The sequence below is a fragment of the Athene cunicularia genome (genome assembly GCF_003259725.1).
Source record: "Athene cunicularia isolate RWA chromosome Z unlocalized genomic scaffold, athCun1 chrZ_part1, whole genome shotgun sequence".
NCBI classification, from domain to species: Eukaryota; Metazoa; Chordata; class Aves; order Strigiformes; family Strigidae; genus Athene; species Athene cunicularia.
Genome location: NW_020799142.1, coordinates 13,692,255 through 13,711,488, shown reverse-complemented (window position 1 = coordinate 13,711,488; position 19,234 = coordinate 13,692,255). Strand labels below are relative to the sequence as shown.

At 40.1% G+C, this 19,234-nt stretch overlaps 2 protein-coding genes across 2 annotated transcripts in view; one reads left to right on the top strand and one right to left on the bottom strand.

The window, feature by feature from the left end:
* Window positions 1-7,972: 7,972 nt before the first annotated feature.
* On the bottom strand, window positions 7,973-17,795 carry SREK1IP1 (SREK1 interacting protein 1). Its single transcript, XM_026865554.1, has 5 exons — window positions 17,676-17,795; window positions 16,503-16,550; window positions 14,736-14,876; window positions 12,608-12,686; window positions 7,973-9,204 (listed from the first exon to the last, which is right to left on the bottom strand). Exons 1-5 carry the CDS (start codon window positions 17,686-17,688, stop codon window positions 9,015-9,017), a joined length of 471 nt encoding a protein of 156 aa, XP_026721355.1. The 5' UTR covers window positions 17,689-17,795; the 3' UTR covers window positions 7,973-9,014.
* A 192-nt stretch (window positions 17,796-17,987) lies between these two features.
* The window catches only part of CWC27 (CWC27 spliceosome associated protein homolog), a 123,440-nt gene continuing 122,193 nt past the window's right edge, over window positions 17,988-19,234 (top strand). Inside the window, exons 1-2 of the mRNA XM_026865553.1 lie at window positions 17,988-18,139; window positions 19,005-19,101. Of these exons, the coding sequence (XP_026721354.1) occupies window positions 18,098-18,139; window positions 19,005-19,101 (139 nt within the window). The 5' untranslated portion in view covers window positions 17,988-18,097. The remainder of the gene's footprint in view (window positions 18,140-19,004; window positions 19,102-19,234) is intronic.

The following is a 19,234-nucleotide window of genomic DNA, read 5'->3' as shown; positions in this document are numbered from 1 at the left end:
GGGGGGGGGGGGGAATATGTGTTGAATTGCTGACTCCCTTTTTCTTTTTTTCTGTAATATTTTAGAATCAAATTAATGTTTGTTAGGGTAACATTTTAAAATTTAATTTATTTGGATCAAATAATTAATTTTGAGCTTAATCTGTTTTTCTTAAAATGTAGAATTAAGTGCCAAATCACAGAAAATTCATACTTTTCAGACTAATACATGTCAACTGTTTGGGAATAGATATTTTCCCTGCAAATGGAAGAAAAGACTGATAAGAGTGGAAAGAGTGATGAGCAAAATGGGTGATAAAGGAAAGTGAGAGAAACAGAAGGGATGTAACAGTTGTAAAGTATTCCTTGGTGTTGTCCTCTGGAATGCATAAAGTGAGGATCAGTTAAGGCATAAATGTCTCTTTGTGAACTGACTCTAAATTTTGCTGCAAACTAGACCACCAAAATTTTGCTCATTTAAAACATTAGTTGATTCTACCACCAAAATAATTTCCATCAGGTTCATAAGTCTGAAAAGTTGTTTACACTTGGCTGACAAAAGAGCTGGGTTTTATGGTCTTTGTTGAACTTCCTGTAAGAGGACAAATGACTTAGAGGAAAATGATTAATCAGTAGGAATTTAAAATAAACACAAGCACAGACTATATTTTAAACTAGTATTTCTGTTATATTTAAAACAGTCTTGAAACCCCCTTCTCAGATCTGGGCTACATCATAATAAACAATGATTAAATATTTTGAAATAGATGTACACAGAAAAAATGTAGTTGATCAGATGTTCTTGTTTGCATTGTCTAGGTACCATCTGTCTTCAGTTTTAAAATACTGTAGTAGAGTTGTCCCCAAAATAAGCTGCAGTTTAGGGTTTTTTTAGTTAAGTGTAGGAGTGCTGTATAAACAGGCATTGTAATTTGCAATCTGTATCTCTTCAGAATATCACTGCATACTGTTGTTGTGGCAGTTTGCAATAGAAGATCCGTAAGGGCAGCTTATAACTACTAAGCTTTAAAGTTACGACACAGGGTGTTTCTTACAGCTCTCCTTTTGAAATCCTCTGATGGTCTAAATTCTGCCAGGATACTTTATAAACTATTACACTAAGTTTAAGCCTCAGGAATATTTATATACAATACAGATAAATAAGAATTAATGATTCTTCTTCACGGTACACCTTCTCAGTGGGAAAAATATTTAACAATAGTTAGCCACATTTTTAATATTTTGCTAGAGCTTAAATGAACTCTATTAAGTAGCTTTTTCTATTACAGACTTTTGTCCTTTACTGCTCTGATTTAAACTACAATATTTTAGGAGAATATTTGTATTTCTAGACAAACATTTCCCTCTGATCTTCTTTCTCAAATCATTTATCATTTTTTTTAACATGTTATCATATTCTTGACAGGAAAGGATTTTCCTGTACTGGATAATCATTGTTTAGACTGATTGTATCTTTTCCATCCTTGTACTTGCATTTCTCTAATCCCTTTGGTTTCTTCATTCTTGTACCTCTTCTGCAATTGCTTATTTTCTGCTATCACCACCTCATCTTGTATTCTTCTTTATTCCCTAAATTCATCTTCACGATTGTTATACTAGAATTTCTTGTGAACAGTTTCAGTGTTCTAGCATTTTTGGCACATTTTCCTATCCATCCTTGTTCTTATTTGCTGTGATTTGCTGCTCAGAATGTCCATTAATGCCCTTCTCTGCCTTGAGGCAGAGGAATTGTGGTAAGAGGCACCAAGTGTGTGTTTTGCCTAAAAGCATCTCTGATGTACAGTTTTGACACATTAAGATAGGTGAGTCCCCAAGACGTGGCAATGTCAGAACTACTTTCTAACAGCTTCACTGCTGGCTCTACTGTGGTGACTGCAGGGCATTACTGAAATTATCAGTTGAGTTACAAGGTTTTGATACTTCACATTCCGTTCTACGTACATACAGATTGTGCCCTTTATTGACTAGTGAGAGAAGATGTGAGGAACTATCAAAGATGAACTGCTGAAAATGCAGCTCAGAAGTTCCTGGAACTGATTATTGTATGAAACAGGCAACAAGGCATGTCCGATTCGGTACTCATGATACATACTCCTCAGAGTGACTTGCAGTTACGACTTGCTTTGTTGTTTTCAACTATAAAAGCTCTGAGTACATACAGAGTTCAATATGCATTGATTATCTCAGCAGCTTTGATCTCCTTAAAGATCAAATCTGTAAGGTTGTTCAGTCTGTTCCAAGCTCAAAGTTAAACACTGCAATTTTTTCTAGCTATAATTGCCTTGTTGCAATTCTTAGTTGTAGAGCTGTAAAATAATACCGCATTACTCAGAATTTATTTTTCTTTTAGTTTACCTCTTGGGTACCTGTGGCTAACACTTTTGTTTGTCCCTCATTTCTGCTCCCTTACAGACTGCACAAGAACCAACATAGACCATTGGAAAGAGCTCAGAATACAATGGAATAAGTACCTGACTAACCTGCAGAAAATACTCAAGAAAAACTCCTGGAAAGAACACAAGCTGACACTACTGAATGCTATAACATAAAAATGCAAACATAAAAATGTAAAAGGCAGTGGTGTAATAGTCATGCAATTTTTGATGGTAAAGGAGCATGTAATGGTAAAACAGAAAAATAAAATTAAATTGTTAAATGATCAGTGATGTAAACATCACTTTTCGCATGCTGCAAACTGATGGTAATAGCAACTAAAATACTTTGAATTTTAGGAGAGCATGAAGATAGCATGCATGTTCACTTTGATAAAATGCCTCTAGAGATCAGGAAAACTACTAAGCGCGGAAGTGCAATTTTAGCAGTCTAAATAGCAAAAGATTAGTGCATTTTTGTTCAAGCCCCCTGCCAATCTGCTCTGTACTCAAGTTAAAACATGTGATACAAACTTACTTGATTTTGCTGAAAATAACCTTCCATTACTCTACACCATGAAAGAGACTAAAGGGCTTTCCATGGTGTCTTGCATGCTGCAAAGAATGGTGAAGCTGTAATTTTTGCATGGTGAATGTGAATTTCCTTTAGCTGTTTGTAAAACAGTAGCTTAATTCAGCTTTGATTCAGTGATTCCAGCCTTTGGTGCAGTTTACAGCAGTCTGTTCCCCAGCAAGTAGGTGGATTGCAGACGTGCATGTTTTCCTTCTGCTATCTTGGAAAGAAGACTGAAGGAAACACCAGGTACCTACTTTGTTCTTGGTGCCTAACAATAGAGGTTAATTTCCATTTCAAATCTTACTGTAAGGTATATGGAAGTTGTTGACTCTTCATTACTCTATCCATTTGGCATGCCTTTGCCTTAATTTCTTTACTTCATCCCACCCCACATACTACTCACATGCATAATTTTTGTTTCTTTCTGAAAATAGGCATTTCATTCTGTAACTGAGATAAGCTGACAGGGAATGACAGTCCTTGTTTGTACTGGCGTCATCTTCATATTTTAAGATCTTTGGTGCTTCTTGACTAGCAGGCATACAATCAATACCTTGGGCCTGCACAACAGCAGCAGGTATGTCTAGGCATTGTCCTTTAAAGTGTGATTCATGAAAACTGAAGTTAATAACAATTGATAGGAATGAAGAAATTGCTGACTTTTAATATTAGATATGTTGTTTTGATACCTAAACCTGCTGAATGTCACTTCTTTTTCTAGAAACAGTAGGCACTTTGGTTCACGTTGAGACTCACATGAAACAATAACATTTGTTACAACATATCAGACTCACTAAAATTATGTCCATATAGCTAGATTTGCTAGATTTTAGCAAATATTAACTTGGCAGAGAATTGTTCTCTGCAGCATCTCCTTTTATATTGGTTAGTATACCTGAAATCTTGAGCATTTCTGTGGCAAAATTTCCTTTAATGTACATATTTGTAAACAAAATGGGAATATGGGCTGAAAAGTAAGCTCAGACATCATACTCTCTTTGTTACATAAATGCATGATTTGAGAGAATAATGTTATTTAAATTGTTCAAATCTTAAATTGTACAAATCAGAAAATTCTCCAGTATGAAAATCTATGTATGCTAGTAACAAGTAGAAAATTCAAGTAGAACATTGAAATTCATGCCTTACACTCTTGTACAAAATACAATTGTAACTACCATAAATAGCTGCTGAATGCTACATGGAAGGTAATTGCTCTATCATTTAGATAGGTAATATTTTGATTTCAACAATTAGAACTAGAACCTAAAATGGCTATTTGAATATACACAAAAGTATAAGGAACACTACGAAAATATATACTAGTTGCTTTTCTGAACTTTAAATCTCTATCCATTCTCTAATTTGTCATTAAATACAGTTTGATGGATGAATTATGCATAGAGATATACTAACTCTAATAGTGGTTGTTTAATAAACACTTCAGCCATTCAGGTACAAAAAGCACAGTAAAATTTCCTTCAGCCCCTTGTCTTCAGATGAAGCTTTCAAAAATCAAGAAACTAATAAGGTACAAAATCCCATTCCCCAGAGTTGGCATCATGGGATCATCAGAAGATCATGGGAAGATCGTGGGAGAATTACATATGAGTTCTGAATTCCCCTAATCCCAATAACCCTGCCAATATCATTAAGTAAGGAACATTTTAGCGGAAAAAAACGGCAATGAGTTGTGTCTTAAGATGTGACTTGATTAAATATTTCCTTTGGCAACAGTTTCCATTTAAGTAGCCCACAACTCCCCTGTTGCTATCTACAGAATGACTGGTTTAGAGAATTAACCCAGTCAAAAATAAACTGTAACAGCCACAGCAACACTGAGGAAACTAGAGTGAACAGGATGGCAGTTAAATCGATATTTACAAAATAAATGCTCGTTGTACTATACACTGGTATTATCTAATAAAGCAATCCAGTTATACTATCCAAGCCCATCCCAGAAATCACGAAAAAATAGGTTGGACCAAAGCCAGTAAGAGAAATAGCAGATGTAAGGACTCTTGCCGTCCTCTACTGGGAGACCTACATAGAAGGTTACAGATCATTTTTCTTTGCTCTCTTTGTCCTGGTTTCAGATGGGATAGACTTAATTTTTCTTCTTAGTAGCTAGAATCATGCTGTCTTTTGGATTCAGTAAGATTTGCTATGAGAAGAATGTTGATAATACAGATATTTTTGGTTGTTGCTAAGAAACCAAGTACTTTCCATTTCCCATGTCCTGCCCATGCACAGGTGCACAAAAAAGCTGGGAGGGAGCAGAACCAAAGCACCAGACCCAAACTGGCCATTGAAATATTACATATCATGTAACATTCTGCTCAGTACATAAAGGAGGGTTGACTGAGAAACAGAGAGTTCTCTCTCACTTCTGGGATTGAAGTTTTGGGATTGTGGCTCCTCCAAGATTGCCAGCCAGAAACTGGTTGGTTATCAGTGGGCAGGTGGTAATCACATTGTGCATTACACACATGTACTTTCTATTATTATTATTGTTTTATTTTATTTCAATTACTGGACTGTTTTTATCTCAATCTACGAGTCCTCCTGCCTTTACCCCTTCAATCCTTTCCCCCATACCCTGGGCAGAGGAGAGTGAGAAAGCAGCCACATAGTGTTTAAATGCTGTACAAGTTTAAACCACAACAGTCTTTTTTGGCACCCAACATGGAGCTTGAAGGTTGGAGGTAATGACAGATATGGCCAGAGTGTATTACAACAAATCTGTTAGAAGCATTTGTTATAGTGGCTTATCAGTTGCTGCTCATAATGTTCAGTTTATTGGCCCTTACAGTTGGGGCGCTAGAGTTGTGCAATCCATCAGCTCACTTGCTGTATATAGTCCCTGTGCTGCTGCTCATCACCTGTGGGAGGTGGTTAAGATTTTTGCTTTGCTGTACTATGTAACACTGGTTTATGGTACCAGGAAGTTATCTGTCCTGAGACTAGTCTGATATCTGTACTAGCATTATAGTCATCTCTGTACTTGGGGGGTCATCTACTGGAAAGGGTTAACAATTACCCCTTCTCCTTGGAGACCCAATCCATGGAGGAGACATCCTTCTCCTTCTCCTTCTCCTTCTCCTTCTCCTTCTCCTTCTCCTTCTCCTTCTCCTTCTCCTTCTCCTTCTCCTTCTCCTTCTCCTTCTCCTTCTCCTTCTCCTTCTCCTTCTCCTCCAGGCCACTTACAGTAGGATTTGAGAATTTTGAAAATTTTTAGTATCTGTGGAATGTTGACACGAACATGGTTGTCTTACTGCTGGGAACCAGTGTGTTCCTGCCTGTGGTTCAGGCTTTGTTCAGGGTTAACTGTTTAAGAGTATCGCTCAGTACCCCAAGGCTGAAGAGTTATGAGTGGCAGGGGCAGTGGGATGGCATGGGCAAGTACCTAGGACAGTGGGCACCCCCTATGTCTTGGAATGTCTCCCCTGAACAAGTGCAGAATCCCTCAAAACTAGTGAAATATTTGGAAGAAGTATGCTGTAACCCTGATAATTTCAGAGACACATATCACTGAAATGTGATGAGGCCTGGCCCATGCCTATCGAGCCCTGTTCAACACTATACAGTACCCCCAAGGGGAAGAGAACGTCTCTCGATCTGGTAACAAAATGACAGGCACTGCAGCCCCTCCAACTGGCTGACTGTATTAGAGGCTGAGGTGAGCCTAAGTGGGGATGTGTGGGAAAAGCACCCAGTTGTGACTGGCCCAGAAGCTCCATACATTCTTGGTATAGATTGTATGAGGAGAGGGTATTGCAAGGACCCAAAAGGGTATTAGTGGGCTTTCAGTATAGCTGCCTTGGAGATGGAATACTCAAACAGCTGTCTGCTTTCTGCTTTGCCCAGTCTCTCAGAGGACCCTTCTGCTGTGGCGTTGCTGAGGGCTGAACAGGTGCCAATTGCTACTACAACTGTGCACGGATGGCAGTATCGCACCGACGCTGTAATTCCCATTCATAAACTGATCCATCAACTAGAGACCTAAGGAGTCATCAGAAAGACTCGCTCACCCTGTAACAGCTCCATACAGCCAGTGCAGGTCTAATGGAGACTGAGAGTAGACTATTGTGACCTGAATGAACTCACACCGAGTGTTGCCATGTCAGACATGCTAAAGCTTCAGTACAAACTGGAGTCAAAGGCAGTGAAGTGGTATACCACAACTGGTATCACCAATCCATTTTTCTCTGTCCCTTTGGCAACAGAGAGCAGTTTGCCTTCACCTGGAGGGGTGTCCATATACCTGGAATCAACTGCCCCAGGGGTGGAAACACAGCCCCAGCATTTGCCATGGACTGATCCAGACTGCACTGGAACAGGGTGAAGCCCCAGAACACCTGCAATACATTGATGACATGGGGTAACTACCTGATAATGAAAAGCAATATGCCCTGTTTACTGATGGATCCTGCCACATTGTGGGGAAACACTGAAGGTGGAAGGCAGCTGTGTGGAGACCCACATGACAGGTCACAGAAGCCACTGAAGGTGAATCGTCAGTGAAATTGGCTGTGTAGCATTTGGCTGCCAGCTGGGTTAAAACCACAACAGGCTTCTGTGAATATTTAGATCTTTAATGTTCCCTAGCACAGCACATACAGCACAAGGTGCCCAAAAAATAAGGGTACCAGTCTGAGACATGAAAGTCTGAAAGACAGTTAGATCTAGGTCCCTTTCACGCCAAATGTAATAATCATTAAAATACCACAAAACATTTTGTACTGACTCAATGCTCTAACCCAGTGTAGAAAACATAGGCAATGGACACTATTAAGAAAGTTTAGGTGTTGCTCTTCCTCGTATTTTGACTCCCTTGAGTGAAACTGTATGCCAAGTAGCTCAGATGGAAGCAATTCTGTGTCCAAGCAAAGAAAAATGAAACAAACATGAAGAGCATTTTCAAGTAGCTTTAAACGTAGGCACTTCAAGGTTTAGGCAATTCTCAGGTAGGATTGTGCTCAACTCAAAAGTATCAGTCTGTCTTGAACTTGTACCCTATCACAGTACAAGATATGAACTGGATACCCCAAAATCCAGTTATAAAATTTTGACATGTTTAACATAGCTCCTAATAGAAAAAGGTAAATTTTGCTATAGACTTCAACATGACAGATTGCTTATATTCCACAAAAGGTTTGCATATGTCTCTGTTAACTTTTCAACGGGAGTTTTGTTAGAATGAATGGAGGCTTCACTATTCTTGTCAACTGTCAGTCTTTGAATTTCCCGTTTTAGTTCACGTAGGCATTAATTACCACATAATATATTAACATAGTTCTTGGAACTTTGTAAACAATCTTGCTGAACAGTCATCTAGTGTTAGGAAGTGGTGCTTTATGTCAAAGATGAAATGGCCATAATTGTAAAAAACAAAACCTAGGCAGAAAGGTCTTCAAAAAATCAATAGCTTTTGTTTATTTTGAGCTTGTTCACACTGATCCTGCCAAAAGAATGTGTAACTGTGTTTCACAGCCTATAACTAGATCAATTTTAGAAGATAATTTTGAAGGAACAATCTCTTTTAGCTTCTCATTGCCCATTCTTTCCCTTCTCCGGACTCAAACAGTATTTCATATTAGCACTTACTGATCAATGTATGTGAAGGAGAGTGTTATGCAAAGCACACATTTATTTAAAGGATAACATAATAGAAAATCTCACCTAAATTTCCCAATTTGATTTAACCATTCTGACACTAGTCGTATTAAAGTCCAAATCCTTTTACCCAAAGACTTGCAAACTGAAGCTTATCATATCCTAGTGTAAATGATTCCAAACATAACTAAGCTCAACTGAACTAAGAAAAAGAGTGAAGAATCAGTTAAAACTTGCATGGTTCAGTACTGATAAACATGAAATAGAAGAGCGTGTTTTTTCCCACATGGTCCATTTAATAATTTGAAGCACTGGATAGTTGCAGATAGATTTCTTAAAAATATATATAGATCTTATTTTAAAACAACAGCATTGCAAAGCATAAATAAACTTGATTTGAAAGGAAAATCATCTTCTCTGCAGCAGTGAATGCAAAAATAGGCCAGCACTTCAGTCACTACTAGAACTGTCTGAACTATCAGAAGATGAACTTTTTTCCTTTCGTCTCTTCTTCTTCTCCTTTTTATGATGTTTTCCTTTCTTAGATTTATTCTTTTTTTCTTTTTCCCTTTCTTTTTTGTGTGATTTTTGCTTTTTTGACTTTGGCCCATCCTCTTCAGCTGCACTTGATGAGGAAGATCTAGGGGAAAAAAAAACCCAAAACAGATTGATATATAATTAAAGAAGAAAAATTCCATAAGAATAAAGTGGGGGGTTTAATTGGTTTCATTTAAGTATTTCAATGTCACAAATCAAATTTGGTGTAGAATTCGTACAGTAGCATTCACTGGAATGCTTACAATCTCACTCTCCATGTTCAGCTGAATGACAACTTTTCTAATTAAGACTATTGTGCCAGAAAAGCAGTATATTTATAATACAGAATAACAGTGGAATAGGCAAGTTGGGTATTTTTCAACCTTCAATGAGAACAAGACTAAGAGTACAGACTGACAGAAAACTGAAGGTACAACAGTAAGACAGAGCTTTCAGCTTTTGAAATATCACAAGATCAGTAACAATGCTACAGTAATGCCTTCAAATAAATCTCAATGTATTTCTCTCATGCAAAAATTTATGAGAAACGGGTATGACAAATTTGGATGCTCTGGCAGCTGGTAATATCGGTCTCTAACCAGCAGTGATGAGTGATTACATACATACAGGAATTAAAGGAGAATAGAAGTCATGAATATTACACTCAAGACGACAGTTCTATGCTATTGTTTACATGATTAGTTATTAAATGAATGTAAAGACTACAGCCAGCAGACCGACTCTTTTCTACCGCATTCCCACTATGGAAATAAGGGGAAAAATACCAATACAACCAGTGTTAAATCCTTTTTATTTCTGAAAAAAGATCTTATTGTGGCCTCCAGTTCAGTACACATTTCCTAGTTCTCAGTGCAGTTCCTGGGATATTGTCTTGTCAAAAGACCTAATGACTAACGAGATTTTGTCACATGTAAAAAATCCATCAGCAGGCCAAAATTCAGATTCACAAAAAATTTGGGTATTATGACATTTTCCTTTGAAACTGGAAGTCTTAATATCTCAGAAGCAGGCTGTTCCCAGGTGCTATAAGAGAAGCCAGCGGCAGAGAAGATGACCCTGGCTGAACAGGGAGCTTTGGCTGCAACTCAGGGAGAAAAAGAAAGTTTACAGCCTTTGGAAAAAGGGGCTGGTGAGTCACAATGATTACAAAGAGGCTGTGAGGCTATGCAGGGTGGAAATCAGGAGGTCTAAAGCCCGGCTAGAAATTAATCTGTTTTCAGCAATCAAGGAAAACAAGAAATGTTTCTATGTCAGCAGCAAAAGAAAGACCAGTGGGAACTCCATCCCCTGCTACACACAGGAGGAAACATGGTAACAAGTGATGAGGAAAAGGCTGAGGTGCTTGATCACTTCTTTGCCTCAGTCTGTAATAACAAGACTAGTTGTACTAAGGGAATCCAGCCTCCTCAGCTAGAAGACAGAGACTGGGAGAAAGACCCCTGCAATCCAGGAGGAGACAGTCAGTGACCTGCAGCATCATATACATATACACAAGTCTATGGGACCAGATGGGATACACCCGAGGGTGCTGAAGGAGCTGGCTGGGGTGCTCCCAACAGATTGGAAATGGGCCAATGTGACGCCCATATATAAGAAGGGTCAAAAGGATGGTCCAGGAAATTACAGGCCTGTCAGCTTGACTTCAGTGCCTGTGAAGCTGATGGAGCAGCTCATCCTGAGTACCATCACACAACACATGCGGGACAACCAGATGCTCAGGCCCAGTCAGCGGGTTTATGAAAGGCAGGTCCTGCTTGACAAACCTGATCTCCTTCTACGACAGGGCGACCTGCTTACTGGGTGAGGGAAAGGCTGTGGGTGTTGTTTACCTTGACCTCAGTAAGGACTCTGACACTGTTTCCCACAGCATTTGCCTAGAGAAAGTGGCTGTTTGTGCCTTGGATGGGCACACACTTCACTGGGTAAAAAACTGTCTGGATGGCCGTGCCCAAAGAGTTGTGGTGAACGGAGTTAAATCCAGTTGGCAGCCGGTCACGAGTGGTGTCCCCCAGGGCTCGGTTTTGGGGCCACTCCTGTTTAACATCTTCATTGATGATCTAGACAAGGGGATCGAGTGCACCCTCAGTGTTTGCAGATGACACCAGGTTGGGTGGGAGTGTTGATCTGCTCGAGGGTAGGGCTCTGCAGAGAGACCTGAACAGGCTGGAGCCATGGGCCGAAGCCAACTGGAGGAGTTTCACTAAGGGCAAATGCCGGGGGCTGCCCTTGGGCCACAACAACCCCCAGCAGCGCTACAGCCTTGGGGAGGAGTGGCTGGAGAGCTGCCAGTCAGAGAGGGACCTGGGGGGGTTGATTGACAGCCGGCTGAACAGGAGCCAGCAGTGTGCCCAGGTGGCCAATGGCATCCTGGCTTGTGTCAGCAATAGCGTGGCCAGCAGGGACAGGGGAGGGATCTGACCCCTGTACTCGGCACTGGGGAGGCCGCACCTTGATTCCTGTGTTCAGTTTTGGGCCCCTCACTACAAAAAGGACATTGAATGACTCAAGCGTGTCCAGAGAAGGGCAAAGGTGCAGGGTCTGGAGCACAGGTTGTACGAGGAGCGGCTGAGGGAACTGGGGGTGTTTAGTCTGGAGGAGGCTGAGGGGAGACCTCACCGCCCTCTACAGCTACCTGAAAGGAGGTGAGAGCTGGGGATGAGTCTCTTTAACCAAGTAACAAGCGACAGAACAAGAAGGAATGGCCTCAAGTTGTGCCAGACTAGATATTAGGAAGCATTTCTTTCCAGAAGGGGTTATTGGGCATTGGAATGGGCTGCCCAGGGAGGTGGTGGAAACCCTGTCCCTGGAGGTGTTTAAGAGTCGGGTTGACACAGCACTGAGGGGTCTTCTGTAATTGAGAACTGTCAGTGTTAGGCTGATGGTTGGACTAGGTGATCTTCAAGGTCTTTTCCAACCTAGATGATTCTGTGATTCTGGAATAACACTTGTTTTAGGCTTCTACAATAAAAAGAAGATTAAAACTCAGCACATGCTAAGTAAAACTACAGCAGTGTTTCTTTTGATAGTTACGTTACTCAGCGTGTATGTGTGTGTGTGTTTTTTTTCTATACAAGCATGTGTGCACACACAGAATCTTAGGGTCTCTGAACTGCAAGGAGGCTTCTTCAGGTGAGCCAAGCTGGAGACAAACCCTATTATTCTTCTGACCTCTTGTTCTTTTCCCCACATCTTGTGTAGTGTTGGATAGTCAGAGTGAACATTGCTTTCTCGGACCTGCAGACCTACAGCTTGCTAGAGCTTTCTAGACCTCCACGATCCTAACTCCATAGCAGAAAGCCTGTGGCTTTACCACTACTCAAAGAACAAACAAGTTCTCACTGGAAAACAGGAAGCTTTTCAAATCAAAGATGTACTTGCAAAAAGAATTGGATCAAAAGAAGCAATGTTTCTTGGGAAGCAACACACAGATCAGAAACTTTGTAAAGTTCTGTTTTGAAATTAAAATAGGAGTGTGACAGAGTTACCTTTTTCTTGGTCTCTTTAATTTTGTTTTTTCTTTGCTTTTTCTTTTTTGTTTCTTTTTTTCTTCCTCCTCATTTACATCTATGGATTAAAAAAATTACAGTTTACAAAACACTTGTCTGAATTAAGATCAGCATTAAAAGTGTGACTTCAATATCCAAAGTTACTACAGTAACCGCAATGTAAAGTTACTATAAAATTCTTGTTAAAAGTTTTCCTTCCTCCAAATCCTTGTCTAGTACAGTAATTTTAGAAATATTTTGTAGCATAGCATAACTTATTACACAACTTACATTCTAATGACTTTGATCTAAGCACTAAGAATGAAGGAAGGCCCACAAAACACAGCAGAAACTTGTGACTTTTCCTGTATGTTTACATCCGTTCTTCTGTATTTTTAAAGACTTGCCCAAGTCTGAAAACAGATCATTTAACTAGAACATAAAAAAAAAAAAAAAATTCCCTTAGGCTTACCTGAATTATTTTCACACATCCTCACTTCACACTTCACAAATAGCTATGCCATAAATAAGATCAATTTCAGTTAACTGTAAATATACCACCTACAAAGAATGGCAGCAGTCAGCTCTCATCTGGTCCTGTTTGTTTCCTGCCCTAACACTGTATAGTATTTTATAGTATCTTCACATTTCACTTACAAGCAATAGTTTTATGACATTGGATGAAATTTCTGACCTTGTCTTTTCTATGCCAGTTCAAAAAGTATTTTTTAATTCTCCAAAATGCAAATCCATTACATAAATACACATTACAATATCTGCTAACAGGAAAACACTGGCTTTACAGATTGTCATTAAAACAGATAGCTGATTTTGAGCACTTCATCTTATTTCTATCAAATACCATTCCACAGAGTCTGCATGCTAGTGCAGTTATTCATTTGCTACCCCAAATAGAAATTACTGGTCTGAATCTTCTGGACCAACATATGAAAGAATTCAATGAGTTACAAAAAGCAGATTACTTTTGGAGCAATTAAAATTTTTTTAAGAAAGCAGTGCAAAAATCTAAGTGCAAACTGTGCAAAAATCTCGAGAAGATGAGGCCACTTGAAAATGGCAAAATCCTGTTTATTGACAGTTAAAAATACTTATCTCCTTACAGTATACACAGCCGCCACAATTTGAGAAAGAACATATAATGAACAGGGATATTACAAGATCAAGTAAACAGCTGTTTTTCCTGCAGATATCCATCTTTAATCAGTTTAGGGCCAAAAACATCCCTTACATGCAAAAGTGTATTATAAATGGAACAGGTTTTTCCAGAGTATTGTTGCAGTACCAATTCAGCACTCCTGACAAGCAGACTACCCATTTCTTTTGAAGTGTTCCAGCAAATTACAGGGTGCTATCTATCCATTCTCCTTCCTAAATAGCATCCTTAGTAGGAACTGAATGTTAAGTCTGGAATGTGAGAGCAACAGAACAAAATAGGACATTTCAAGGGGCAGAGGGGAAGAACATTAATTCATTTAAAGCATGCTATGGTGGAACAATCTCCTCTTCTTAATTAGGAGAACAGCCTCTTTGAAGTCCAAATTCAAATGAACTCACGTATCTGCTAAATAACTCATCTCTTCTCTCTCTGACAAACAGTTGATGCTCAGACCATCCAAACAGAGAACAGTACTTCTCCAAATGTGAATGTTTAAATTCAATTCACTAGCAGTTTCAGTCAAAACACCACTTAGAAACTGGAAAGAAATTCAGCTGTCTTATCTGTCATCAGTTTTAAGAGTTACTATCAACTTTAAAATGTTTAAACTACATGCCATAGTCAAAAGATTAACTCAGAACATCCATGTCATTTTCTCCTAAGCAGCTTCTTAGTAACATTCTTAATGATCTTTTGTATTTAGAAGCCTTTTTTGAGATGTTCCAAGTGGGTACATTATTCATTTCCTATGACAGGAATTAGTAATAATAAAAATAGATGTGGGTATATCAAATCTCTGAAGTCTGAACACATGAACTAGAAGACCTACTTTTAAAGCACAGGCTTGAAGAATTAGTAGTAGTTATTGCAAAGGATAAAATGAGAATTCCAGTACTTCAAAAGACCATGATCCAATTTACTCTTTAAGAGAAAAAAAACCCAACACCTTACTCTTTTTTTCACGCATGGCTTGCAATCTCTGTAGTTCCTCTTCCTCACTGTCTTCACTGCTAGTGCTGCTAACATCTAAAACAATATCTCTTTGAGGATCTACTCGGAGGAAGTTTCGACATTCAAATGTCAGATGACCAGCTGAACAAAACAAACATTCAGAATTAAAAATTACAATTTATCAAAAAATATCAGAATCTAAAGAACATCCATTTCAGTATTATTCAGTGCTGAGAAGTGAAAAAAAGGCTAGGCTGCAATCTGTGAATGAGGAGGGAGAAGGCTTACTTTGAAAAAGCCTCAACGAGGTTGTGCACTATTATTCCCTTTAATAGTGCTTTACGATCCCTCTCTTATTTCTCTTAAAGATTTTGTCCAACCTTTACTTTCTATTTTTTTAATGATCTCTCACCCTTCCTGAAGAAACTACCTAAAAGCATGAAATATTTTAAAATATTTAAAAATCAACAGCAAGTGTGCTGCTATATTGCTCTTTTTGTCTCCCTCTAGTGAAGCAGAATCCTCATTTGTTTGTGAGACATAATCTTTAATCATCCAAGCTACTACTTTACTAGTATTTTAACTAAGTTATTGCAATAATCATGACCAGAGTTAGAAACCTTGTGCTGAATAATTCTATTGGAATAATAGAGAAAAATAAAACAGATTGAATGTATGTTTTAGGAGAAACTATGCTAAAGATGCAGGAATTCAAGTAGCAATTGAAATAAACTCATCTTCTTCATTCATACAAAATACCTACATCTTGAAGACAGAGCTTTTAGGAACAGAAATCAGGTTTGATATGATTTGACAAGTTTCCTTCTTTTCCAGAAAGCTTCTGATACTTGCTGTATATAGAAATGAAGCATTAAATATATACTGATGTGTTCCTTTGGAAGAACAGATACACAAAACAATTCATTGACAAAATTTGTTGGAGACAAAGTCTACAGTGAAAAAATGAAACAAGTTTTTTTGCCCCTTCACCCCACATAATGCTCATTAAAAAAAATGGTTTAAATCACTGTTAAAAATTCAACACAATTCACTGTAAAACAATGTCCACTCCTTCATTATTCTAAAAATAAGTTAGTAATTAACAAATTACAGTATTTGCTAAGACCTGTTTGCATTCATCAGAAAAGTAGACACAGACATAATCGTATGAGCAGAGCACAAAGCAAAGCATAAGCATTAAGTGCTAATTACAGAATTTGTAAGTAACAAAATTAACAGTTTTTTGAAATATAGAATGCACAGAGAAGTATGTTTTAACGTAGAAGAGCATACACATTTTAACTCTTTTTTTTCTTTTAAACCAGACTGGACTTAACTTGAGCTGAAAGACCTGCCTAAATTTGCAAGGAGAGCCAGAAACAGGAAAAATGCTAATCTCAGTAGATATCAAGGACCACGCTTTCAATTCAAAGTTTCTCCAGAAATTACACTGCACATGCAGTATATATGATACAAGAGCATACTCCTCTTCTTCCTGAAAAACTCAAGTGTTTTCAAAAGTAGCAATAGGTGTAAGGAGTAAGAGAATTAATAGGAAATAATAAATAAAAATTATGATAATTTAAACTGAGAAATGTCTGGCCAAGAAGGCAGAACAGGTGTTGGGTTTTTTTGTTGGGGGTTTTTGTTGTTGTTTGTTGCTGGTTTGTGGGGTTTTTTTACACTCCACACCCCCCACCCCAGCAGTTATGACATCATAAGTTGAATCACAAGTTGAAAATTTCACATTGCTTACTACAGACTTACGGTAGCCACACTTCTTGCATCCTGCTCTGATGTTATCCTTGTTTCCACCTGAAAGGGAAAATTTCATCAACCAGGTGTTGGTAAACAGAACTCTCAAGTTTCTTTTAAATCTGGCTTGATAATAATACACAAGACTGATCACTCCTCAGAGTATTAAGTACACTAAGATCTCTTAAAAAAATCTTAAAGTGAAACAGTGCACTTCTAAGTTAACTTTTCTGTGCAGTAATCTATCAGAACAAATTTGGTTTGTATAAACTGCCACAGAACATTCAGTTTCACATATTGTCAAATCATCATTTGATTTATTATGACCTTTCCACTGTAATTCTAGTAATTATTCATTTCTCTGAAAGCTTATGTATTTGTTTACTTAACAGTACAAACATGGTAATACCTATCTGACATTCCAATGATCCATAACTGTGACTACAAGTGTATTTACAAGAACTTCTAGAATGGGAGCAAGCTTATTAAGGTCTTCTCTTAAGAGAAGCAGCTTACCAAAGCTCAGGCTTTTTCAGCTCCTCATGTCTCAGATCAAGAAAGTTATGAAGCAACGGCTGTACGTTTAGCTAACATAGATCTAAATACCTTGCAAATAGCACAAGTATTTCTGCCTGTCCTGGCTCACCATCATTCTCAGCGTGTGTATTTAAACAAAAATCTAGTGTGATACAGACGTTAATCCTGAACAAAAGATGAGGAGGGAAACCAAGCCTGGCAACAACCATTCTATGGATCTAACTTTAAAGAACGTGGCTTATACTAACAGACGATAGCAGCACAGCGCTTGGTCACCGCACATCCAAAACGTTGAGGTCAGGCCCCGCAGGCCTAGAAGGAAGCAATTGCACGGCCGCGCATCAACGGCTGGCCTGACACCCCAGCCCCGCCTCCCACGGCCTTCTCCCTCCCTCCGCTGCCTCCCGCCAGCTGGTTTAGCAAACCACCTGTGCGGACCAGAGCAATGTTCCTGCCCAGGCAGCCCCTGCTGCTTTAGGGAGACGCGTCTCCCCGCCGCACACTTCCCACTGTAATGCGCGGTCGCGCGCCCTCCCCATGTAATTTTCCATCAACCCGCCCCTTCTTCCCCCTTCCCAACATGCCGGCCCTGGGGCCAGCCGGCTATTGCCCCTTTTCCCCCCGCAGACCCGGCTGGCAGCCTCTTACCGGGCAGAGCCATGGCGCTCACACCGCTCTCCTCGCCGCCCCGGCCCGGGCCCGCGGCGGCGCCTCTCCCCGCCGGAAGGCTTTATCCGGCGCGCTCTCGGACCGTCCCACTTACAGAGAGGACGGGGGACCTCAGTACCAGGCGGGAGCCACGGGAAGGGACTGCAGGTATCTTGGAAAAGCCTCCAGGCTCTTCTGAAATTATTTTTGTCCCTCGTGGCTCCCACAGATACTCCGACCGGAGACTCACTCCTTTGCTCTCCCTCCTGGTTTGGGCAATCTCCTCCCTACCTCCCTCGGCTCTGTAGAGGCGCCCAAGATGGCGGGAGGCTCGGGTTGGTAGGAAGCGCGAGTGGAAGCGCAGCCGAGCGGGGAGCGCGGGTGGTTGGTCGGTCACCTGCCGGGACGCTTCCTTCCCGATCATGAGTAACATCTACATCCAGGAGCCCCCTACCAATGGCAAGGTGAGGTTTGCCGAGGGCAGGGGCTGCGGTGGGCGAGGGACAGGTCAGGCCGTTGGGTGGAGGGGAGCTCGGCTACAGCGTAGGTGAGGGGGCTGCTGCTGCGGGGGGTGCGGGTGAGGAAACTGCTCCGTGGGGTCTTTGCGGGTGAGGGAACTCTGTGCTCCGTGGGGGCCTTGCAGGGGAAGGGGGCTGCGCGCTGTGCGTGGGGAGCGCGGCTGGCGGGGGGCTGCGCTTCGTGGTAGGGATGCGCGTTCGGCGGGAGGGGGCTGCAGTGGGGTTGCTTTTGAGTGGGGCGGTGTGAAGAAATTGCATGGGAGTGGGGGGACAGGTGAGGAGTATGTGCCGTATCTGTGGTGGTGGCTTGGTTAAAGTTAATTTGAGACGATATAGCCCTTAAAGACGTTACCTTGGTCGAAGCATGACGCGTGCTGGGTGGATACCTAACAGAAGAGCAGTCCTTGAAGCGTTTCGTTTCTTCTGTTCTTGGCTATATCTTAAATTCTTAATTTTATTATGGTCTCTCACTGAATTTAATGATATTACTTGTGAGTGAGGTATATGCATTTGGAGTTTTATGGCATAATTATATTTTTTTTTCCCCACGTAGTTTCATTCTGGAAGTGATAAAGGATATCAAAATTTTTTATCATGTAACAGGTCATTGGCCTTGAAGTCTTATTATTCATACCAGTTCAGAACTGTATCTTAATTTTGGGCAATACTGTTTAGAACTAACAGTAGCTACCTGGTGATTTTGAATGTCTACTGTTGTTTCTAATATAATGAATTCAGAAGTTTAACTCAGATACTCTTTGATCAGTGACCAAGTTACAATAAAACAACTGGTGTGTTTATAATTTTATAGGTTTTGTTGAGAACAACAGCAGGGGATATAGATATAGAATTATGGTCAAAAGAAGCACCAAAAGCATGTCGAAACTTCATCCAGCTTTGTATGGAAGGTAATGACTAAACGGGAGAGGAGTTGTTGAAATTATTTCATATGCAGTCTTTATGCCAGTTCTGTGAAATAGAGGACATAACTACGACCTCGTGGCTTAGGGGGCGCGGGCGGGGCCACGAACAACGGCGGCC